At 41.7% G+C, this 24,883-nt stretch overlaps 2 protein-coding genes across 10 annotated transcripts in view; one reads left to right on the top strand and one right to left on the bottom strand.

Annotated features, from left to right (window-relative positions):
• Positions 1-24,883, bottom strand: part of CHD1L (chromodomain helicase DNA binding protein 1 like) — a 223,784-nt gene that overhangs the window by 140,182 nt on the left and 58,719 nt on the right. Inside the window, exon 1 of one of the 2 annotated variants that reach the window (XM_034654192.1) lies at positions 1,089-1,211. The exons of the other annotated variant lie outside the window; for it this stretch is intronic. The gene's annotated coding sequence lies outside the window, so the exon portion shown is untranslated. Of the gene's footprint in view, positions 1-1,088; positions 1,212-24,883 lie in introns of those variants that run through there. 2 annotated transcript variants of the gene reach the window in all.
• On the top strand, positions 1,117-17,418 carry PRKAB2 (protein kinase AMP-activated non-catalytic subunit beta 2). 8 transcript variants are annotated; one of them, XR_004623406.1, is made up of 10 exons: positions 1,416-1,554; positions 1,817-1,994; positions 5,551-5,717; positions 6,545-6,638; positions 6,868-6,988; positions 9,664-9,797; positions 10,491-10,559; positions 10,941-11,007; positions 11,449-11,485; positions 12,624-12,725. XR_004623406.1 is itself a non-coding variant. In XM_019810266.2 (9 exons), exons 2-9 carry the CDS (start codon positions 1,842-1,844, stop codon positions 12,854-12,856), a joined length of 1,008 nt encoding a protein of 335 aa, XP_019665825.1. In that variant the 5' UTR covers positions 1,117-1,253; positions 1,817-1,841; the 3' UTR covers positions 12,857-17,418. The 8 variants fall into 8 exon arrangements, 7 of the variants coding, with proteins under 7 accessions (XP_019665825.1, XP_034510090.1, XP_034510089.1 ...); XM_019810266.2 differs by lacking the exons at positions 1,416-1,554; positions 10,941-11,007 and adding an exon at positions 1,117-1,253 and having other exon boundaries at positions 12,624-17,418; XM_019810265.2 differs by lacking the exon at positions 10,941-11,007 and having other exon boundaries at positions 1,414-1,554; positions 12,624-17,418.

Below are 24,883 nucleotides of genomic sequence, written 5' to 3'. Positions count from 1 at the left end.
AAAGGAACTGGCAGGGAGGGGAACGGTAGGAACCAAAGAGGAGGTAACCAGGCAGTGGAGACTCTGGAGGGATGAGCAAAAGGTTGGAGTAAAAATGTACCTTTTTTCTGCAAACTGCCTTTGGTTAAGAGCCAGAGAATAACTGAGTTTACTAGGAGCAGAGGAAGACAAAAGGAAGAGAAGTGGATTTGCCGAACTCCAGTGGATGGGCTTCCAATTAAAAATAAACCTCCAACAAATAGAGCCGCTCATTCAGAAAGGGTGGCCTTTTACGACTTGGGGTTCCCCATCACTGGCTATTTAAGTGGTATTATCTTGTTGGAAATGTAGTAAACAGTATTCATGTACCCTTCATTGGGCAAATGTTTATTAAACGCTTACTCGGTAGAAGATGCCTGCAGAATATGAAGAGTAATCAAATCTAGATCCGCTCTCTGCCAGGTGTCAAAGCAATGCTCCTTCCACTTTCACATGTATACACATTCCCCCTGAGCATCTCGTTAAAATGCAGATTCTGATTTCTGTAGGACAGAGCCTCAAATTCTACACTTCTAACACGCTCCCAGGTGATGCTAGTGATGCCGGTCTGTGCAACACATATTGAGTGATGAGGGTTTCTAGTAGGGAATTAGACATGCACAAGATTGTGATACAAAGTAAGAATTAGTAAATACCATGTAAGTTCCATCAGTTATCGGTAAAGACCTAGATCTGGCCCAACCCAAGGACAATCTTTGTCCCTTTCTGCTTTCAGTGTTCCTTCGGATGTTTTTGCTGTTGGCTCTCTTTCTCAAATTGTATTTCTTTTCGGGTTGCTCATTGCATATGCCGTTTCTTAGCTTAGAATAGCTTTCTCTTCTTCAGACTAACGTTTCACTAATTTGTCAAGGTTTATCTCCTAATCATCCCTTCTTCCCTGGGGCCCCAGTCAGGGCTGACTGCTCCCCACAGCAGTTAGCTTGAACCTCAAACAACTGCCACTACTTCCTCCTGCCTCTAGTAGGAAGTCCGGTTTTTAATTCCCCATAGGAACCCACGTCTCCGGTTGCTTCCCATAAAAACGCTGCCGAGAAAACGTTTTGGCTAACCTGAAGCCCGGTGAGGAGGCCGGGAAGAAAGTAGCGCCGCTTCTCGGGGTACGGAGCACCTGAGCCCAGGGACGTGGCCCTAATTATCATCTGGAGACCGCCTCCTCCGGAAGGCAGGCCCTGGAGCTGACCACACCAAGGATTCCTCGTCCAGGGCCCCGGCAGGTATTTCCCGCCCCGCCCGAGGCTAACGGCAGAGCTGGCGCCCCCGCCTGGCGCAGGAGGCTGCCCACCATAGAGGCGGCGGCGGCTAGAGGGGCCGACGAGCTCCGGGAGCCGTCACCGCGCGGCCGTAGGGAACGCGCGCGGGGCGGGTCTCGCGCCACTGGCCTTGTAGCCATTTTAGGAGGAAACCCGGATCGCTAGCCCGGGGCGCGGCTTCAATTTCAATAACTTTATTGGTGGCCTTATCCGCAGAACAGTCATCGCGCTAGTGGCTAGGGGAGGAGGGAGAGCATCGCGGGAGGTGATTGGGGTGGGGGCGCCCCCGGGCAGCGAGCGCGGGGATGCGGGGTGTTCCCTAAAGTGGGCTTCCTGAGCAGGGGGCATCGAGAGGGTTTTGGGGGGTTCCGGGGGCTCCTCGAGGCCAGGGAAGGAGGGGACCCCGGGCACGGCTTCCCTGGAGCGGGGATTCCCTTGCCCGGGTCCCCAGGCGCAGGGGCGGAGCCGAGGGCGCCTCTGACGCGGCCGCCGGGGTGTTCCTAGTCCCGTGTTGTTTCCCACGGCAGGTGGCCCCCGACTCGAGCTGCAGCTATGGGAAACACCAGCGACCGAGTGGCTGGCGAGCGCCACGGCGCCAAGGCTTCACGCGCCGAGGGCGCCGGCGGCCATGCGCCGGGCAAGGAGCATAAGATCATGGTGGGGAGTACCGACGACCCTAGCGTCTTCAGCCTGCCGGACTCCAAGGTGAGCGTCCCCACGCCCCCATTGGGCGCAGCTGCAGCAGGCTGGGAGTCAGGGCTCCTCCTCCCTTTCCTGGTTCTTTCTTATCACACTGACCTAGGTTACGGTTTTCTGAATTAAAGGGATTTTGGGAGGGGGACGGAGATGTTGGAGGGTGATTACTCCTGCGGTGCTGCCTCAAAGTAGGATAGTGGCGGAGTTTTGGTTTTCGATTAATCTGTTGTCCGTATTTTGACGACGGGGACTGTAGGCCCCCACCCCCACCCCATCCCTGGTTTTCCTAACAGGCAGGTGCCCTCTTTTAGAGTACTGATGAGTTTGTAGGTTGTAAACCCTGGTAGAAAACTTAAGACGGTAGGTTCCCCGAGTTGCTGATCATCCGCGGCACTTTCTCAGATTTACCCTGAGGTGGGTAAATGACTTTATTTTTCCTGACAATTTCCATGTATCAGTGTCATTTTTGCACTACTAAGAGCTCAGCGCTTCTGATCCTCTCCCTCTTCGGCATGATTGTGAGCAGCAACCACTTGCTTCTTTGATACTTTTTCCTAGTCCTGGGGGACAGTAAAGGACCTCCTTTGGTTGACTGCTCAGTTTTCATCTTATACTTTATATCGTGGTGGCTGAGGTGCTTTTTTCACGCCCAGCTACATCCTCAAGTGGGAGAGCAAATGATTCCAGGATTTCTCCGCTTCCCAATAGTAGTTCATGATGTTACCATCGCCGAAAAAGAACAACCCACAGCTGCCCGGAAGACCTTGTCTCAAATCCAAGGACTTTCAGAGAAGTGGCAACTTGTGTTCATCCATAGAAGAGTTAGATGGAATGAACAGCAATGTGATTACCATCAGAATGTTTCTAGTCACATTTAGAGCTGTCAGCATGAAATACAATAATCCCTCCACGCTGTATGAGTGGGATAAAGTAGAAAAATGGAGGGATTGAGGAGATTCGGGTGTATTTGATGTTTCTTATCACTTCAAACCTTTCACCAAATTGGGGTTTGAGAGAGTAAAGAATGAATTGCCCCGTAGGTAGCACATGAAATTTGGATTCTACTGTTTATTTTCTTGAATCCCAATTGAGAACATAACTACAGAAAAAGAAGTGAAGGTGATAAAAAGAACCACTTCTTGGGGTTTCTTCTCCATTCCTTCTTCCTTCTCCCACTTCAGAACTTCTTCCTCAACATTTGGGCCATCTACCCAGTCATTTGAATTTACTTTTTCAAAGCTTTCTCAAGGTGAGCCACCTTGTAATTCTACCCTTTTCCTACATCGATGACTCAGGATTTCAGTACGGTGTATTGTCAAACTGTGACTGCAATAATCAGTGTGCTGAATAAAAGCCAGGTTGCTCCATATGAAATGGAGCCTATTTTGGTTCATTTTTTCCCTAACCTCAGTCTTGCCATTTGTGAATAAGAAAGAAAATTATTTCAGATAATTCCTAAGGTCTCTTCTACATCTCAAATTTTACAGTTCTCCATCTAGTCTCTTTACTTCTTCCTAATGTTTTACTTAAACATTTTCAAACTGTAGTTCTCATTGTTTTGTCTCTTTTTCTGGTGATTTTGCTGACGATTTAACTTGGAGTAGTAAATGGTCTTTCTGCACTCAGTCAGCTGCACTCAGGCCTGCCACAGAAATGTCATGTCATATGTGGAAGGGCTTTCTTCCAAAGCTAGGCATATTAATAGTTTGCAGCTTTCAAATTCTAAACTGCAAACACTAAATCATGAAAGTAACTCGTAGAAACAGTGGGAGTGGGGCCTACATTGCTTCAAATGCCAGTCCTCTTCAGTGGACTAGTTCAATGGTTCTCAATCCTATTTGCACATTAGAATCACTTGAGATTTGTTTAAACACTATATGGAAATTTGGAAACATTTTCCATGTTTCAAAGTAGGGAGAACAGTGCAATGAACTCCTGTATACCCATCACCCAGTTTAAACAATGATCAAATTTTGAACAAATTTATATCATCTATACCCCAATCCACTCTCCCCCCACCAGTTATTTTGAAACAAATTCCAGGCATCCTATCAAACATTTTATCTGTAAATATGTTAGGATGTATCTGTAAAGATGAGTTTTTTCCTTTATTTTAACAATCACAGTATTATTATTCTCTGTGAAGCTTTTTAAAAACAGATTCCTAGGTCCTATATCTGAATCAGAATCTGAGTTATTCTTAGGCGTATGTAAAAATTTCTGTAATTCTGATGCAGCCAGTCAGGCAAGAGTGCATTGCTTTAAGAATATGGAGATAAAGGTTTTCACTTAAGACACTTCCTTATGTAATGTGAAAGTCCCTTCAATTCTGTTTCTCTGTTTACTTGAGTTTATGCTGCTACAGGTGTCTCATAGTATAGTTTTGAGGAATATTGGGAGACCGTATAGAAGGTAGACTACCTTAGCTGTTTTCAGAGTAAAGCCCAAATGAATAAGTTAATCCTTTTTTTTAACCCACATTATTGTATTTGGTGATGTTTTTACTTGATGCAGTTCAGTCCTATTTACCTATTTACCGAAGTCATTTAAATCATTGGGGATCAGCAAACTTTTTCTATAAGGGACCAGACAGTAAATATTTTAGACCTTGTGGACCATACAGTCTCTGTCACAACTATTCAGTTTTGCTTAGCATGAAAGCAGCTGTAGATAATATGTAAATGAGTGAGTGTGGCTATTTTCCAATAAAAGTTTATCTATAAAAGTGTCTGGCTCCCTGGCCATAGTCTGCCAGCTCTTGTTCTAAAGGATGGTAATGAAAAGAAACTAAGTAAGAAGTCCATTTTTTTTTTTTTTTTTAGAATCCTACAGACCTCATTTGATATTGGAACTGCTTTTGTAAAAGGAAGCTGTGTTTTTGATCTGATGCTCCTTGAGGCTTCAGAATTTTTATCCCCACTCCTGAAATAATTAGTATATACCTGGCAGAAGTGAGCAAGTAAGATTTTATAACCAGTTTCCAAAAATTAAGAAACCAATGATACAATTTTTCTGTACTTTTAATGTCCTTTTGTAACTGATCAGCCAAAATGAAGTTTATGAATTATTTATGAATTTCAGTATCTCTAACTTGCATTACAACTGATAATTCAGAGCTGTTCATATTTACATGTGAAAAATACATGGCTAACTTTATTGCTTTTTATGGAAGCATACTTTTTTTCATATTTTTTCTTTTAAGAGGGACTCAGAAACATATCATAATTGCCTGCCTGTGGGTTAATCTGGTAACAGGGAATAGTAAGCTTCCCCCACCTCTTTTTTTGAAAGGAGATCCTAAGGCTCTGAAAGGGTGAGTGATATATGCAAACTCTAAAGTTAGGCTGTGATTTGGGCAACCCTTGAGCGTAAGCCATTTGACTATTTTAGTCCTAGATGGGTTATTTTTCCATAGTTTGTTCAAAATCTGATGCAATAGATAATTTCAAGGCTTATTGATCCTTAACCAGAAATGTAGCACCCCTCTCTGCCCTAGGGAGGAAGGAGAGTGACCTTTTAAGAGTTCTTGGGTCACAATTTAGGGATCACCTAATCCTTCTTACAGCTCCCTGGGGACAAAGAGTTTGTATCATGGCAGCAGGATTTGGAGGACTCCGTAAAGCCCACACAGCAGGCCCGGCCCACTGTTATCCGCTGGTCTGAAGGAGGCAAGGAGGTCTTCATCTCTGGGTCCTTCAACAATTGGAGCACCAAGATTCCACTGATTAAGAGGTGAAGACGAGTGTCTTGGTTGAGTCTACAGGGTTCAGGAGTAGAGACCTGATTTCACTTCTCAGGAGAGAGACCTGGCTGGACCGCTTCTTTCTACCCGCTAGGGACTCTCTCTAGAACGTTTTCTGTGGCCAATGACTACTGCTGTGGCATTTTTTTTTTAAATCTCATAGGGAGTCAGAAATGTTTAAGCAGTTAGAATATCATTGCCTCAGAGGAACTTATCGTACAGCTTTGTGTGTACATTCTTTAGGACTGTGTTAACACAAGTCCTGTCTATCCTGTGGGAAGTCATCTGTAACTGGCTGAGTCCACTTGTTCTGACTTCTGCACTAAAACAAAACACAACTGATGTTCTAGGTAGTAATGCGAGTTGTTGCTTGCAGAGCAATAATGAACTAATTGGTAATCAGAATGGCCCTTTATAAGTAAGTCATTTTTCAGAAAATGCTCACCAAACTATGGGAAGGGTACCTTGAGACACTTCTGTATTGTGAAGCTACTTGCTGTCTTCTTTACACTTGTGAAGGATCTGTTCCTGCTGAAGCAAATTAGTTGTACTAAGGTGAACCATTTTGGGGGATTAACATCTGTTATTCTTTTCCAGATATTAAGAACTAAAGTTCTTGGGAGGGGCTGGCAAATATGTGCTCAAGGTGATACAGAAAAGGATAATGGGTCTATAAATTTTTTTATTCCGGGGGGAGAATCGCTTAGGAATGTGGGAGATCACTGGTATGATGTTGTGAATGTCTCATGGCTTTTACATTTACATTCTGTCTTATAACAGGAACTTGGCCTGTTTAACCTTCTGTTTTCTTCTGTAGCCATAATGACTTTGTTGCCATCTTAGACCTCCCTGAGGGAGAGCACCAGTACAAGTTCTTTGTGGATGGACAGTGGGTTCATGATCCGTCAGAGGTAAGGCCTTGATCTCCAAGGGCAACCATTAACTGTGTCCTTTTGGCTATTATTCCCCTTGGTGTCAAACGTCATTGCTGTCAGGATTGATGAGCTCCTACACTGGAGGATTTCTCTCTTGATTAAAGATGGAGGTGCCAAGTATGATCATTTTTTTAAAATAGGAGAGTTAGATGGAAGAGATGAATTTAAAACAGGGTATATGAATATTTTCCATTCATTGTTTCAGCCTGTGGTTACCAGTCAGCTTGGCACGATTAACAATTTGATCCATGTCAAGAAATCTGACTTTGAGGTGTTTGATGCTTTAAAGCTAGATTCAATGGAAAGCTCGGAGACATCTTGTAGAGGTAATGTAGTATTCGCTCTTTCTTGATGTGTTTTTCTTATAATGCCGGTTTCTTCCCAAGAGTGGTTTTTGTTTTTCATTTTTTCACAGGAATCTTCTGAATCATATATGTGTTTTACATATATATACAAATTATAATTTATTAATATATATATTTTTTGTCTATACATATGTTTATCTTTTTTTTTTTAAAGATTTTATTTATGTATTTGACAGAGAGACAGCCAGCGAGAGAGGGAACACAGGCAGGGGGAGTGGGAGAGGAAGAAGCAGGCTCCCAGCGGAGGAGCCTGACGTGGGGCTCGATCCCAGAGCACTGGGATCACACCCTGAGCCGAAGGCAGACGCTTAACGATTGAGCCACCCAGGCGACCCATATATATATGTTTATCTTCTAAACATTTAGATCTTGTCTGAGAGAAAAAAAATCTTACTTTAGTATATTTGATTTCAAAATTTTTTAACCAAGATCTACAGCAAGACATTTGTTTTACACTGTAACCCATTCTCTCTCCCCCCATCTCTCTCCCCCCCCACTGTCTCTCTCTCTCTCTCTCTCTCTCACACACACACATTCCTGTAACATAAATCTCAGCAGGATGTGTGTCTTTGTTATATGTGATACACTCTGTTTTCTGTTTTATCCTTTCTTTCATGAGTCACTAATGGGCTATAGCCTGTAGTTTAAAAAGCTATTTCTAGTAATATTTCAAGGTTTCATTGACCTTTTGGCAGTATCACCCAGCGAGACTAGTTCCGTCTGGTTTGCCTTGTTTAGCTGCCTCTGCATTAGCTTAATTCTGCCAATTTGATAGCTTGGCTGGCAGGTCTGCATTTTTGTATGGCCCTCCAACTATGGCTGTCTTTGGGGAGAAAGGGTTACAAAAACCCCACAACTCTTGTGTGTGTATGTTAACTGAAGTTCTATAAGTTTTTGGTTTAAAAAAAAAAAAATTCCTTGTTAGAGGAAAAGACCTGTGTCCTTTTGTTTCTCCCAATATTACTTTTTTCCATGGCTTTCTTCCCATTTGCTACAGCATCAGAAGAGTGATTTGCTAACCACGCTCACAGTTACCATTTTAGTACATTACATTAAGGCTGTAACTGTCTAAAAGAATTGTGCACCCTTTTCCTAGTGAGCACACTTTTCCCTCGTGAGTTCAAAGCCTGCCCTTGCTACTCACTAGCTTTGAAGTCATGGACAGGTCCTTCAACCTGTCTGGTTCTCAGTTCCATATTACTAAAATCAGAGGCTTAGATTCTCAGTCATTCTCATCTGAGGAGACACAACCTTAAGTGGAACATATTAGAATCTCAGGGCACAGAGGTGGCTTATGCAGCTTCTAAAAGACCAATCAATAGTATCATAATTGCCTGTTTATGAAAATCATAAAAATAGTTTTCATTATATAAGCTCAGTAAATAAAGCTGAACCTTCTTCTTGCCTGGTGGGGCAGTGATTAATAAGGGTTTAATTATACTAAATTAAGTGATGAGGCCACTTGCAATTCTACATTTTTACATTATATGATTCTGGAGAAGCAACTGATGAACAGTAGACATGGAATCATAATTATATAGAAAGGGAACTAGCATACTTTTGATATCTCTCTTTTCCCTCTTTCACCCAATTTCCTGATGTACTTTGTGTCTGTATGGATTTGCCTATTTTGGACTTTTCTGCAATATGTGGTCTTTGGTGTTTGGCTACTTTCACTTAGCATGTTTTCAGGGTTCATCCGTGTCATGATATGTCTTAGTACTTCACTTCTGAATAAAATTCCATTGCATGGATTCATTAGCCGGTGGACATTTGGATCGTTTCCACTTTTTGTCTGTTACAGACAATGCTGTTCTGAACATTTGTGCTCAAGTCTTTATGTGGACATACATTTTCATTTCCCAAGAGTATAATTGCTGGGTCATATGCCAACTTAAAGTTTAACTTTTGGAGGAAATGCCCAGCTGTTCTCCAAAGCTGCTGTACCATTTTACATTCCCACCAGCAATGGGCATCGTACAAAGGTTCCAATTTTTCCACATCCTGACCTACAATCATTATTATGTGTTTTTTATTATAGCCATCTTAATGAGTGTGAAGTGGCATTTGATTTACATTTCCCTAACAGCTACTACATCATTAGTAATCTTGTCCTCATTGTTGCAATTATCATAGTATCAGCAGTCTTAGAGTTTATAACCTTGTTATCTGTTGCTTGCATGGAAAAAAAGAAAAAAAATCTAATTTTTTCACATCATTTGACAGTTTACAAGGCATTGTTACATCTGTTACCTCCTTTGATTCCTATAAAAACATTGTGATATAGGGTAGAGATTATTATCTTTCAGTTCATGAATGAAGAAACTGACCGTAGTAGGATTTGTTCTAGGTCATACAGCTGATAAATAGAATGGCTTTTCTCTGAACCTATGTCTTTCACTCCTCTTCCCCTCCCCTGTCCTCCACATCATGTTGCCATGTTGAGGAATTTCAGGGTTCATGTTCAGGATGATTCAGACTCTTTCTTTGCCTTACAGTTGTAGAACCAGCAGGTTACAAGTTTATGATCTATGGCTTCTCCCATATTTAATATTAGCTGCCATGTATTGACTGTTTTTTCGTGTATTTTTACTAGCTCTCCAACTTTCCCTTATATTTGGATAAATCTCTTCCAGACCTTTCCAGCTCTCCCCCAGGGCCTTATGGTCAAGAAATGTATGTGTTTCGATCTGAGGAGAGATTCAAATCCCCACCCATCCTACCTCCTCACCTTCTTCAAGTTATTCTTAACAAGGACACTAATATTTCTGTGAGTATCCTGAGAGAATTACTGGGGCATCTGGGGGTTACTAGGACCATTTGAGCTAGTTGATAATCCTAGAAGTTGGGATTTTTACAAAGCTGTGTTGAGAATATAAATCATACACATATCAATAGCATTACAGATTCCTTTTTCCAGGGCTGAGTTGTTACCTTTCCAGGTACTGATATCAAAATTCATAGGTATCTTCTGGTCCTCATAAATTAGACCCAGAGCCATGGATTGCTAGAACCAATTTCTGGGACTTCTAGTCCAACACAAGATAAGGCATACTTATCATTTGGGGATATACAAAAGGAGTATAAAGGGTTTGGGTTTTTGTGTGTTTTTTTCCATATAATTTACATCTCTAGTCAATTCACTTGATTCCCACTAAGATTATTTTTGCCTCTTAACACATTTTCTGTATGTGTTTTGGGCACGATTTTTGTTTTAGCTCTATTAAGGGAGATAAATAGATGCTAAGGCTTAGAGTTTCTGTCCTGGACTCAGAATTTTCCTAATTTTCTGTAATGAGAACATAAAGATTGATATATACTAGGGTGAGTGTATTATTTAAGAGAAATACACATTCTAGTTTAGCGTTTCTCAACAGATCCAAAGAACTCTAAGGAAGAGTAAACTGTTTGGTTCAAAACTGTGCACTTAACCCCATTTAGTGATTTTTGTTTTCTTTCTTAGTGTGATCCAGCCTTGCTTCCTGAGCCCAATCATGTTATGCTGAACCATCTCTATGCATTATCCATTAAGGTAAGTGGTGGGCCTGGCTCTTCCCCAAAATGGGAGGGCAGGGGTGACACATGTTCTCCAGTGGTTACTTGGCCTGCCACTTCACTGAAGCTAAAGCTGGCCATAATGGTCAAATTATAGGAGAAAAACCTTTTTTTAACTAGTAGGTGGATTTTTTGTTTGTTTTTAATCTTAGTACCTCTATGTTCTGGCTAGCTAAATTGCCCTGTGATTGAATGAACTCTTTTGCTTCCTGGTTTCTTTTTGGGTAGCTATAACCTTTGTACCACATCCTTCATTAAATTGGAGTTCACAGCACTAGGATTTCATTTGCAGGCAAAGCAAGTTTATCTTCCAGTACAGAGAATGCTTGAATGTGATTAAAGCTTTTGCTTTTTAAAGGTGGATATGTGCTGCTTTTGAGTGCTTCAGTCATACACCCACTGGTTGCATCACTCCACTACACTAGGTAAAGGAGAGAGGTGACCAGATTTGTTCTGTCCCCTCCAATTCTAGAGTCCTTAGTTTCTCTGCTGCTTTAGAGTCTGGGTTGAAAATAACCCTTTCAGTCTTGTCATGCATGTCTTCGTGGTTTGGCTATTGGAATGTTTTATATAGCTCTGTAGTTACCAGACTGGGCTGATCCTCATCAGAATCACCTGGGGAAATTTGTAAAAATACAGTTTCAAAGCCTACATCCCCAGAGGTTCTGAGTAAGTGCATCTAGGTTGAACTCCCAGTAACTGTCTTTTAAGCTGCTTATATTTCTTAGATGTGCAGCCAGATTAGGGATATCACTGATACAGTTATCTTTAATAGATTATGTAGTACTTTTCAAATATATATTATTGAATTTAATTTTTATAATAACCTTGTGAGGTAAGTATTATTTTTAACCCCTGTTTTATAGATAAAGAAACTAAAGCTCAGAGAAGGTCATAATGCCAGTAAGTACCAGAGAGAGGACTGGGGTCCTCCCGTCCTCATTCCATGTTCTTTCTTAGAGATCACTGTGCCAGGTCTTTCCAAGTAGGTTTTTCTCTCACCTGCTTCTCATTTCTACCAAACCCTTCCTGGAGCCGAATTTTTTACCTTCCTGATTTTTGTCATATTTAGGGAGTGATCAGCATACTCTGGTCACAGAATGTTAATCTGAGAAACATTCATTGTAGATAACACAGCATATGGGAAAATGGAAAGATGCATTGGTTTCTCAGTTGGATTTGCTTGAGTTCTTTGGATCAAACTGAATTTTGCCTCCTGTAACTGCTCCTTGGCTGTCAACTGATGCTCATGGGCCTACCGTCTCCTCCCATGGCATACCCTTGAGCTGTAACACAGCTAGGGAAAGAGTACCTCTGACTTGTCATATTGGTTCTGACCCAGATCAGGGTCTTGATTACTGTGCTTCAGCTTGGCCTTGACCCACTCCTGGTTCTATCAGATTGTTTAGGCTGTTTGGAGTTGATCCATTGGATTGAGTGTCTTTCCAAGGAAGATTTTGGGGTATACTTTGTTCAAGGATAGAGAGAGATTCCTGAATCTTCTCTTGATTAGAACGAACTTTTTAAGTTCATCCCTGGCATTAAATGGAAATTAGACCTGCTTTGGGGTTTGAAAATGGGGAAAAAAAAAAAAAAATCACTCCCCTTTCTTCTCACTGCATTTTAGACTTCCTTCTAAAAATGAATGTCAGGATTTTTTTTCATGATAGTTTTAAGCCCAAGATTCAAATTTGAGGTACGGAAACGAGTAAGAAGATAGGAATTTAATATTTCTTCAGTACCTATTTTGTGTCAGGTACTCTGCCAGATATTCTTATATAATCATCAGAGTCCCCTTCATGGTAGGTGTTATTCTTTGTCATGATGAGAAAAAAGGCTTAGAGGCATCAAGTATATTACTCAAGACCACAAATAGAGTAACAGTAGGAATCAGGATTGGAATTGCAGTTGAATTGAACCAGCCTGCTTATATCATATCAACTATCTCTGTTAAAAGTGGGCAACTGTGAAGGACTGATGGCTGGAAGAGCCACCTGTAGTCTGAACTAACAAATTAGCTGCACGTTTCTTTCCCTTGCAGGACAGTGTGATGGTCCTGAGCGCAACCCATCGTTACAAGAAGAAGTATGTTACTACTCTGCTGTACAAGCCCATCTGAAGGGATCACTTCCTGCCTCCCAGGATTTAAGAGAAGCATCTCTCTTGCCTTTCTGGACTGGACCAGTCTTAACTAAGACTGGAAGGCTAATTTGCTTTGAGGCTAATATGTGTGTTTCAGAGCCTTTGAGTAGGACGCTCTGCTTTTGCATTTGATTGCAGACGGGAGCTTTATGAGTTCATGGAATTTATTTTAAGGAAAAAAATTATATATGTGTATGTGTGTGTGTGTATGCACACATATACATACATATATATACACACACACACACATACACATATATGAGAGGAAGGTTAGTGGAAGCCTCCTAGCTAGATGTGTTCTCTCTGCTGTGGGGACTCATCAAGACCAGTTTGGGGGAGCTGCAGGAAGAACCATTACAGGAAGCTTTTTTCCTAAAATGGATGAAGAGCCAACTCTCAGGATCCTTGTTGGGTAAAGATTCTACCACTGCTACCTTGGCTTTCCAAGGGATGGGCTTGTGCTGGACTTCTGCCCTACTTACAGTTAACTCCCTGCAGGGGCAGCTTTTTTTGCATGGGTTCTCTGTATTTGTAGAGTATGTGGCACAGTCTTTGCTTTTTATGAAACCAGATGCCCCACAGGAACCCTTTCTATACTCTCTTCACATTCTTGCTTTGATAACCTCCTTCAGATCCTATACCTGACACAAAACTCCAAAGGCTATGTGAGACCTGACCCACCACACAGACTGGGGCTGCCAGAAAGACTCCTTTTCAGCCCAGCACAGGCCCAGGCCACTATGTTACCGCTTGTTTTAACTTCTACTAAAGAAAATATGTCTCAGCATTATCAGAAAGCCAGAGTGCAGAAGGTCTACTTTCTTGTTTTAGTTTAGTGACGCAGCTTAGGCTGTCTTGGCACATTCCCATAGATTTTCCCACCTGGCCTGGCCCTGCTTCCATATTTTCTTTCGCAGAGCAGACAGCTTTGAAGGTGGGAGTGAAACCAGGGAAAACCTTAATGTCTTTCATCCCTGGGAGATTTTTATGTGCCTACATTTTTCTTTAATTAAAAAATACCTTTTCATTGCTCTTAAGAGACTGAATAGGAAAATTTTAGGCTCTTAATGAATGGTTCCCAAGGTTTTCTTCAACAAGAATAGTAGTTTAGCCCTCTACAGTCTTACATCTATGTGGCCAACCCTGTGCACCTCACTACACTAAACACTGTTCTAGAAACAAATTCAGGTTCATTTGGTGCACCTAAAAAGTTTCTTCAACTTAAAGACTCAGTAGGCCAAGAAGCAAGAAAAATACCCCTGGGGTTCCTAACCATGAATAGTATTACTTCCCTGCACCAAGTACAAACAGGACCGTTTTGTTTTTCTCTTTTTTGAAAGTGTTCGATGAAGAGGTGGGTTCAATGATTTTCATTTGTGGAATGAAAAGTAGCTATCCAATCCACTCTTGGGGTTCAGAGATAAAAATCTTTTTCCAAATATTTGTGGCTCTTCCATTAAGGATAAATGCAAGTCAAAACATTCAGCACTGAAGGAGGACACACTTGAGGCTTGAGAGACACCTTGACTGTTAGGATGTGCCCAGCAACACTTGAAAGGGCACCCATAGGTCAGTTTAGCTACCTCCTGTCTTTCCTGTTCAAAGCTGATGACACAGTTGTCTTTGGGTATGTAGACCTTAGATCCTGTGAGTGAGGCAATAAGGCATTGGGGTGGTTTTGCTGGGAATGCAAATTGCTAAGTGCTTTGGTGGTTACTTGCAGAGAGTAAGTACTGCTTTAGCCACTGAAGGCCCCCTTCTGCAGCAAAAGGCTTTTGTGGGAAACCTTTTATGGTCCCAACCACTTTTTGAGTGGTGTGTCATTTAAAAAAACCCAGGCCAAATACTATTATAACCAACTCTCAGGATTTACATTGTCTTCAGTTATACTATTGTTTTTTCCAGTACCCATTAAATAAGTGGGCCACATAGGAGGATTCAAATTCTTGGTTGTTACTTGGAAAATTTTGTCACGCTACTATTTCTTGTCAATAGTATTGAAGTATAATTGCCTATGTGTTCATGTATTAAAATTTTTGCACAGTTGTATCGGTGGAATGGGGCAGGAAAAGAGATTCCTTCAATTTCTTAGGCCAGCGGCTTCCATGAACTGGCTCTGACTCCAAACACACTAGGTTTTGGTGCTTGGTGGCCTTCAAATATTCCTAATCTGGGTATGTGCAGAAAGTGTCAGTTTCCTAAATTCTTAGGTAATCTCCCCGCCAAATGTGAAGTAGGAGCCTACCAGCTAGTATGGAAGAGGGCAGGCAAGGGGAACTGGGGGATACCTCCTTCACTGTTCCTTCTCTGCACTGCTAATACACCCTGTGGCCCTAAGAAGCCTGTCACACACAGTCTGTCCCCAAGAAACTGTTCTAGAAGGTAGAGAGGGAAGGGGGAAGGTAGCCCAGAGTATAACCCATTCATTCTTTTTTGTTGGTTAAAGGGATAGTTTATTTTCTGTAGAAGAGAGGTTGGCAGATTTTGAAAATGAATAAAGGCAGGGAAAAAAACCCCACTTTTTTACCTTTTAAAAAACATGGCTTTTTGGTTGGTTGTTTTTTGTTGTTGTTGTTTTGCTTATAGGAGTTTCACAGAGTCAAAGTTAGAAGACTTAGAAAATCACTCTTTAGGAGTGCTAACCCTTCAAGAACTGCATCATGGTTTGGGGGTTGTGGGGAAAAGGAAGAGTGACTGAGCTAAGGAGGATACTAGGAAATTAAAGGCTTAATTAACTGAGAACTAAAAATAGCCTTTTTGTTGTTAATTAAATGAGACAACATACTGGTATCCTTTGGATCTCATTGTACAGAACCTACTGTATAAAACATCCCTTGTTACTTTCTCTACCCTTTCTTTTATATTCTGCTTTAGCTTCATTTGTCAAGCTGACTTTACCAGAGTCTCAGGTCAAATATTACCTAAAACAAATGTTAGTCATCTTGGTGGTCTGGTCATGGTTATTAGCTTGCATTAAGCTTAGGGTTGAATGGGATTTGGTCACTGTCGGTAACACCCCCTATGAGCACACCTGGCCTCAAGTGTGTTGGCCTTTTTTTTTTTTTTTAAACAATGCTTATATGGTAGAGAAACCCTGTAAAGGGAGAGTCCAAGAGAAGATTCTGAGAGGATCATACAAACCCAGGCTTCCAATTATTTTTTGTCTCTTGTAGACCTAATGGATCTGAGATAAAACCTTTGCAAAGTATCAGTACTCCGTGTATGCTGCTAAAATGAAGTTAAGTTTAAGAAGTGTTACCTCCAGACTGTGCTTACATTAATCTGGGTATAAATGAAGGAGACATACTAATGATAGAATCCCCTGCTTCTCATTGGGGAAATAGGGCTTTAAAATTTTGACCTCAACTAAAAATGATATGCAATAGTCTATGTTGTGTGTGTTTGAAAAATATTCTCTTCTCAGAGATTTCTAAGTCCTCACGTTCTAATGATTGGGGCATAGGCTTAGAGGCACATATACAGTTTGTTCACCCATTATTCTGACTCATCCTTAAAGCAAAGTCCTTGCTGTCTTTTACCAGGAACTGCTAGCTCCAGTTACCCATGGGATAGAGCACCTGGGAGGGCTAGGGGTTAGGAAGACTCTGGATCCTAGGTATTTGTTTCTTCTTAAGCGCCCACCACAGTGGAAGGTTGAAGGGCTTTCATTTCGGCAGTGAACCCAAACTTCTGGAACAAAAGGCCAAATCTATTTTTTTAACTAAAAGAAGAAAGAAGTCTCAAGAGTCTGTTACTTATGAAATCCAATTCTTAGCAATGGAATCCCTCTAGGATCCAAATGTGGACTTTGTCTTGATTTGCTTTTCTCTCTTCTGCTTTGAAGTGATTAAGTTTCATTAAAAATTAAATTTTTTATTAGCTCCAACATAAGTTGGAGTTGAATTAATTGTGTGTAGCACAGTGCGTTTGCAGTAAGATTGCTGTGAAATGCCAAACACTCTGGATTTTGTAGTCAAATTAAATGATCGGGGCGCCTGGGTGGCACAGCGGTTAGGCGTCTGCCTTCGGCTCAGGGCGTGATCCTGGCGGTATGGGATCGAGCCCCACATCGGGCTCCTCCGCTGTGAGCCTGCTTCTTCCTCTCCCACTCCCCCTGCTTGTGTTCCCTCTCTATCTCTGTCAAGTGAATAAATAAAATCTTTAAAAAAAAAATTAAATGATCGAGGGATATCACCTACCATAAGTATTATATTCTGTATTTGATCATCCTCTTTTCTGTTCCCATCCACAGAACAATTACCTTACCTAGGTTGTGGTTTTGGAACAGCCAAAGCTCACCGATACCCATAAGTCCTAATCTCCACACTGGGCCCTATTTGTGAGACTTGTTTGAATTTTGGTAAATTGAAGGATGCTGGTTGTTATTTCACTGAAGCGCTTTGAATGTGTGTAGCTCTGTCATAAAGGGGGAATAAGACTATAATTTGGAAGGGAATTAAATAAGTGAGTCCTCCTTTAAATGGTGCTTTTTGTAACCTTTAGTGCCGAGGTACAGGGTTGCTTTTCAGTATTCCACAAAGGATTGGCATACAAGAATGGATTTTAAAGCTTTTCCCCAAATGTAATTTGTCACTGGACTTTGACATGTCTGAAAATTATGTGATGTAACACATACAGAAATGTGAGGTTTTTCCCATAAAACCGTTGAATAAAAGTATTATACAGCAATAATATTTGAGTTCTTCATTGGTCACTGATTATATTGTAAAGATCTGTCTGCCTTGGTAGTCTCAGAACCTAAAGAATGCAAATCACCACATAAACACATTTGAATAAATGGAGTGGTCATGGTGTAGGACACAAGTGAAGTCATCTAACCATCTGCCATTTTTCCTCTTTTCCAGGCTATGCCAGCATTAACTAGAGGAATGTGAACTCAGTGATTTGAAATTTGGCACATTTTAAAAATCTGCATACTTCGCTATTATCCTGTGCTGGATTTGCTGAGGCCCTAGACTAAGGGTTTTCACCCATCTGTACATTCATATCACTTATGCAGGTTCTAAAAAAATATTGATGCCCCATCTAATACCTCCATCCCTAATTAAATGGAAATCTCTGGTATGGGATCCAGGCACCTGTATTAGAGTCCCCAGATGATTCTAATGCATATCTGTAGGAGTCCCCAGATGAAGAGTCTCCCTACTTAGATACTTCATTATATATGAAGCAGAGTATGTGCTTCATTCTGACAACAAATCGCTCTCCCCAGATGGCTTTGTTCATGAAGGTAACAGGGTAATTTTTGTCTTACATCCCTCTATTTCATAGGGTGCTTACATAGCTGACCTCTGGACTTCCCCTAAAACAACACAGTCAGATTCCCCTATATTTGCCACTCTACAGCATCTAAAGTGAGTTAAATTTCCTTAAAGGAGACAAAAGAATGACACTGGGAGTGACTAGAGGGTGAAAAGAGAAGGGAAGGTGATGAGAGAAATGATGTGTGAAGGGGTGAAGTGGGGCAGGTGATGAAGACCAGTGATTACAGAAACAACAAAAGTTAACCTCAACCTCCAGTAGCAGGTCAAGAGACTAACTGCAGACAAGGCACAGTGTCAGATGTGATGTGGACTCAGTCTCTTAAAGAATGCCCTAAACATCACGCACACTGGTCACTAAAACAGCATGGCACCAGAATTCTATCAAGGCCCAAACTTGCATTGGTGTGTGCTTCCTAGAGCATTTCTCTCTGGCCTGCCTGCCTGGCGGTCTCATATTCCTTCCAGAGCCCTCTCATCCTCTGTACTGACAGTTACTCATAACACAGGTTGTTCAAAGACACGATTCTCTCCTCTCCCCTCCCCCCAGCTTATGCGGCCAGTGTTCATCCAGCAGCACACGCAAGTCTAGAGTACCTCCTCTCCGTAAACCCATTCCTTGGTTCCAGGGCACTTCCACTGGCTGAAGATGAATTACGTCAAGCTCTCCTACCAGTTAGAATTCTTCAGGGATTCAGCTGTGCTCTGAAGGAGACTTCTGTCTTGAGAGTTTTCTCTTTTCACTGACTTCCTAGGGAGGAGGGCAAGGTTCTTTGTCAGAGGTCAGAAGACCCAAGGTCCATATGATGTATGATCCTTTTAAACCAAAAGTAGGTTTTCACAAACTTCTCTACTACTTCTGAAGACTACAGCTTCCAAAGCCCACCTGCTAATGATAGATTATGAAAAGAACATCAGGTAAGAATACTGAGCACCTAAAAGAGCCACCAAGATTACTGCAGACCTGTGTACCTGGATCTTGGGGGAAGTCTTAACCCCAGGCTGACTGATTCCTCAAAACTATGAATGATACCCTAGCTTAGTTCTTGTTTTCAGGGATCTTTGTTATAGATTACAATAGTTACGGGTCACAATTAGAAGTTAGATGTTGAGGTAGGGAGTGGGATGGGTGTTGCATGCAACTGGATCTCAAAAAATATTTTTGGGAGTCAGGAGGCACTGTTTTATCCCCAAATGGAAACATTTTTGCCAACCTGAAGATGGTAATTCTTTTTCTCCCCCAATTAGCAGATTCGGTTCATAGGTCATCTAGAAGAGTGACTTAGAGTTGGGGTATCTGTGGACAGAGTAGAGGAATTTGACAGTCCAGGGTTCTACCAGATAAAGAGCCAGTCTGAGCTCAGAATTCTTAGCTACAATAGAGAACTGTAGCAGCAACCAGGTCTAGATGAACTCAAGTTCACAAAATAAGGTAGAACTGTCCAAGTGAACTGAGATCACTAGTCATCTTGTTCCCTGCAGCCATTTGCTGATTCTGGGCATGGACTGAAAACTGAGCTTTGCACAGGCAGAGGGTATCTGATGGGGTAAAGTAAAACCAACAAAGCTCTTAGTGGCACATTGGCGATAAGGGGAGGACTTGAAAACTTGAGGGGCTTCAGATGCGTCCTCAGTTTTCCCCAAAGGACACTAACTGAGGTCTGAACTTGCATGGAATTAAGCGCTAGCAGAAAAGGATTATAAAAGGTAGAGTGAAATCTCTCAAAGTGTGATGGTGCCGAGGTGATAAAGACAAATTATAGCAAGAGGGCTTTACTGAAGCACATTGTCCCAAGACATTTGTCAAGTATTGGAGTGATGTGGGGGTGGAAAATAAAAGAACTATATTAAAAATTCTTGCAGGGCCAAATGGTTTCCAAATAGCTGCATACGAAAACAAAACTCAAGAATACCTATAGGAATACGGGGTGCCTGGGTGGCTCAGTCAGTTAAGCATCTGCCTTCAGCTCAGGTCATGATCTCAGGGTCCTGGGATCAAGCCCCACGTTGGGCTATCTGCTCAACAGGGAGTCTACTTCTCTCTCTCCCTCTGCCCCCCTCACCGCTCATATACACTCTTGTGCATGCTAGCTCTCACTCTCTCTCTCTCAAATAAATAAAATCTTTAGGAAAAAAAAGAATACCTATAGGAATACAAAAATATGTAGCAATCAACGAGGTAAACAGTCACAACATTTGATATCAAATCAAAAATTACCAGGAGATTTTGTTTCTGGTCAAAATGAAATAACAGGGATTAGATTTACCCTCCCACCTAAAACAACTAGCCATCCAGACAAAATGTATGAAAAAATGGTTTTCAGGGAAACCAAGCAGTAAAGAACAGTGATCCATGAAATATTGGCAGCAAGTGAAATGAGCCTTTTAATTGACTAAGCTGACTTCCTTGAGAATTTCCAGTCTGATGAACTGCTAGAGTTGAGGACATAGAGCTAAGAGTCTTCAGAATCCAACACTGCTACAAGCACAGGATAGAGTACTAAGGAGGAGAGAGCTACACGCAGATAGAACTTAATCGGCAGAGGTTTCCCTTGTGTATTCAGCAGAGTACTGACTAATGCATGTGAGAAAAAACACTTCTGAGTCTAGATAAAGAACCACCAGAAAGAATAAAGAAAATAACGCCCAGACCTCACACAGGACCAGGAATAGTCTCTGTTCCTACCAGCCTGGTAAACCTCATTACTCATGGAATAATGAGTCCAGTACTCAGAGGAGTCTTGCCTTGGCTGTGGGGAATAATTAGCCCCCCCAAAAATGCTTGTGGTAGGCAGAATAATGGCCCTCCAAAGATGTCTATGTCCTAATTCCAAGAATCTATGAATATGTTGGATTACATGTCAAAAACTGCAGATGGAATTAAGGTTGCTCATCAGTTGACCCTAAGATGGGGGGTTAACTCTAGATTATGAAGGTGGATGGACCCAATCTAATAAGTGCAAGAGGGAGGTCAGAGTGATACAATGTGAAAAGGACTTGACCTGTTCTTGCTGGTTTTGAAGACAGAAAAAGAAGACCATAAACCAAGGAATATGGGTAGCCTCTAAGAGCTAGAAAAGACAAGGAAATGGATTCTCCCATGGAGATTCCAGAGAAAAAAAGAAACCGTAGACATTTATTTTAGCCCAGTGAGGTCCATTTTGGACTTATGAACTACAGAACTGTAAACTAATAAATTTGTGTTAAGACACTAAGTTTGTTGTAATTTGTCACAGCAACAATAGGAAACTAATATAAGACTGCTATCATCTCACCTAACATCTCAAACACAAGAGCTATAGGATCAAACTGTTTCCAAGTAATTTAATTGCATCCCATAATAAAGCAAAAGAACATTTACTAAATAAATAAATAAATAAATAAATAAATAAATAAATAAATATACTGTACCAATCAAGACAAAACTTACAAGGTCTTGCATCCAATTTAAAAAATGTAAGCTATTCAGAGAAACAGGATGATCAAACCTTAATGAGAAAAAAAACATCAATTCAAATTGACTCAGAATTGACACAAGAGGTTAGAAAGAGCAGACAATGAATAGTGGAACAATTATTATAACGTTATATTCCATATAAAGATATTCAAAGATCTAGAGAAAAGACTGAATATTTTTTAAATGATTTATTTATTTACTTATTTTAGAGAGAGAGTATGCAGGAGTGTGGGGAGGGGCCGAAGGAGAGAATCTCGAGCAGATTTCACACTAAGCATGGAGCCCAATGTGGGGTCGATTCCCAACCCTGAGACCATGATCTGAGCCAAAATTAAGAGTTGGATGCTTGGTCGGTAAAACGTGGTGGAGGAGTAGGGGACCTTTTCTCAGCTGGTCCCCTGAATCGAGCTGGATATCTACCAGATCAACCTGAACACCCACAAAATCAGCCCAAGACGTAGGAAGATACATCTGGATATCTACAAATGAACATCTCCAGCGCTGAGAATTGAGGAACGAAGCTAGGAGCCAAGAATCCACACACAGAAATCAGAAGATTAAAGGAAGGGGGAGGGAGCCACCGAGCTTGGGTGCCGGGAAGCAGTAGACAACTGCACAGGGAGTGGGCCGGACTCGGGGACCGGTAGCTGCCAAGAAACCAGACTGGGACCAGGGGCCCAGAAGCGCGTGCACAACCAGACTGAAAACCAGAGTTCCAGAGCCTGTGCAAACCACACTGAAACAGGGAGCTTGGGAGCGTGCATGGGAAGAGAGGGGGTGCTAGCAGTGTTAGAAGCACAAAGGACAGAAGTGCCGGCCCTGGAAGCGAGGGCTGGGAGAGAGGCTGTGGGGTTCACATCCAGGGACACTGCAGGGTTTTTAGCAGCTCCAACAGAAAGAGAGTTAAAGTGGCCAGGAGAGCTCAGTGGAGAGCAGACTGCAATCTCTCTGTTCTAAGACAGAGGCTAGAATACAGACACTGCTGCTCTGACTCTCAGAAGAGTCACAGAAAACTGCCAGGGAAAGCTACCAGAGAACAAAATCCAGAAATACCAGTTCACATTGTGCCCATTCCCATCCCCCCTCACAGGGATGGGGCAACTCTACCCAAACAGGGTTGCCTGAGTATCAGCGTGGCAGGCCCCTCCCCCCAGAAGGCAGGTGGAAAAATCAAGAAGCCCACATCCCTAAGGTCCCTATAAAACAAGTGCACATTGCTTGGTCCCTGGTCCATAATTTGGGCTCTCTACATCCCCGCAACCTCTCTTCATCAGAATGACGAGGAGGAGAAATCACCCCCAACAAAAAAAAGATACAGAGTCTGTGGCCTCTGCCACAGAACTAATGGATATGGATATAAACAAATTGTCAGAAATGGAGTTCAGAGTAAAAATTGTCAAGATGACGTGTAGGCTTTACTGCAAGCATTATTCTCAATGGGGAAAAGCTGGAAGCCTTTCCCTTAAGATCAGGAACACGACAAGGATGCCCACTCTCGCCACTATTATTCAACATAGTACTAGAAGTCCTTGCAACAGCAATCAGAAGACAAAAAGGGATCAAAGGTATCCAAATCGGCAAAGAAGAAGTCAAACTGTCTCTCTTTGCAGATGACATGATACTCTATATGGAAAACCCAAAGGAATCCACTCCCAAACTATTAGAAGTTATAGAACAATTCAGTAAGGTGGCAGGATACAAAATCAATGCCCAGAAATCAGTTGCATTTCTATACACGAATAACGAGACTGAAGAAAGAGAAATTAGGGAATCCATCCCATTTACAATAACACCAAAAACCATACGTTACCTTGGAATTAACTTAACCAGAGACGTAAAGGACCTATATCCTAGAAACTATAGATCACTTTTGAAAGATATTGAGGAAGACATAAAAAGATGGAAAAATATTCCATGCTCATGGATTGGAAGAATTAACATAGTTAAAATGTCCATACTACCCAGAGCAATCTACACTTTCAATGCTATCCCGATCAAAATACCGAGGACATTTTTCAAAGAACTGGAACAAATAGTCCTTAAATTTGTATGGAACCAGAAAAGGCCCCGAATCTCCAAGGAACTGTTGAAAAGGAAAAACAAAGCTGGGGGCATCACAATGCCGGATTTCGAGCTGTACTACAAAGCTGTGATCACAAAGACAGCATGGTACTGGCACAAAAACAGACACATCGACCAATGGAACAGAATAGAGAACCCAGAAATGGACCCTCGGCTCTTTGGGCAACTAATCTTTGATAAAGCAGGAAAAAACATCCGGTGGAAAAAAGACAGTCTCTTCAATAAATGGTGCTGGGAAAATTGGACAGCTACATGCAAAAGAATGAAACTTGACCACTCTCTCACACCATACACAAAAATAAACTCCAAATGGATGAAAGACCTCAATGTGAGACAGGAATCCATCAAAATTCTAGAGGAGAACATAGGCAACAACTTCTATGACATCGGCCAGAGCAACCTTTTTCACGACACATCTCCAAAGGCAAGAGAAATAAAAGATAAAATGAACTTATGGGACTTTATCAGGATAAAGAGCTTCTGCACAGCCAAGGAAACAGTCAAAAAAACTAAGAGACAGCCCACGGAATGGGAGAATATATTTGCAAAGGACACCACAGATAAAGGACTGGTATCCAAGATCTACAAAGAACTTCTCAAACTCAATACACGAGAAACAAATAAACAAATCATAAAATGGGCAGAAGATATGAACAGACACTTTTCCAATGAAGACATACAAATGGCTAACAGACACATGAAAAAATGTTCAAAATCATTAGCCATCAGGGAAATTCAAATCAAAACCACACTGAGATACCACCTTACGCCAGTTAGAATGGCAAAGATAGACAAGGCAAGAAACAACAATTGTTGGAGAGGATGTGGAGAAAGGGGATCCCTCCTACATTGTTGGTGGGAATGCAAGTTGGTACAGCCACTCTGGAAAACAGTGTGGAGGTCCCTTAAAAAGTTAAAAATTGAACTACCCTATGACCCAGCCATTGCACTACTGGGTGTTTACCCCAAAGATACAGACGTAGTAAAGAGAAGGGCCATATGCACCCCAATGTTCATAGCTGCATTGTCCACAATAGCCAAATCATGGAAGGAGCCGAGATGCCCTTCAACAGATGACTGGATTAAGAAGCTGTGGTCCATATATACAATGGAATATTACTCAGCTATCAGAAAGAACGAATTCTCAACATTTGCTGCAACATGGACGGCACTGGAGGAGATAATGCTAAGTGAAATAAGTCAAGCAGAGAAAGACAATTATCATATGATTTCTCTCATCTATGGAACATAAGAACTAGGAGGATCGGTAGGGGAAGAAAGGGATAAAGAAAAGGGGGGTAATCAGAAGGGGGAATGAAACATGAGAGACTATGGACT

This window comes from Ailuropoda melanoleuca, chromosome 2, assembly GCF_002007445.2.
Source record: "Ailuropoda melanoleuca isolate Jingjing chromosome 2, ASM200744v2, whole genome shotgun sequence".
NCBI lineage: Eukaryota > Metazoa > Chordata > Mammalia > Carnivora > Ursidae > Ailuropoda > Ailuropoda melanoleuca.
Note: the sequence above shows the minus strand (reverse complement) of the source record. Positions and strands in the feature narration are given on the sequence as shown.

Excerpts from the sequence above, each read along its gene's own strand:
- PRKAB2 (XM_019810266.2), top strand. The coding sequence starts at position 1,842 with ATGGGAAACACCAGCGACCGAGTGGCTGGCGAGCGCCACGGCGCCAAG. Across the intron at positions 1,995-5,550 it reads TCAGCCTGCCGGACTCCAAG|CTCCCTGGGGACAAAGAGTT; the intron begins GTGAGCGTCCCC and ends TCCTTCTTACAG. Across the intron at positions 5,718-6,544 it reads AAGATTCCACTGATTAAGAG|CCATAATGACTTTGTTGCCA; the intron begins GTGAAGACGAGT and ends TTTCTTCTGTAG.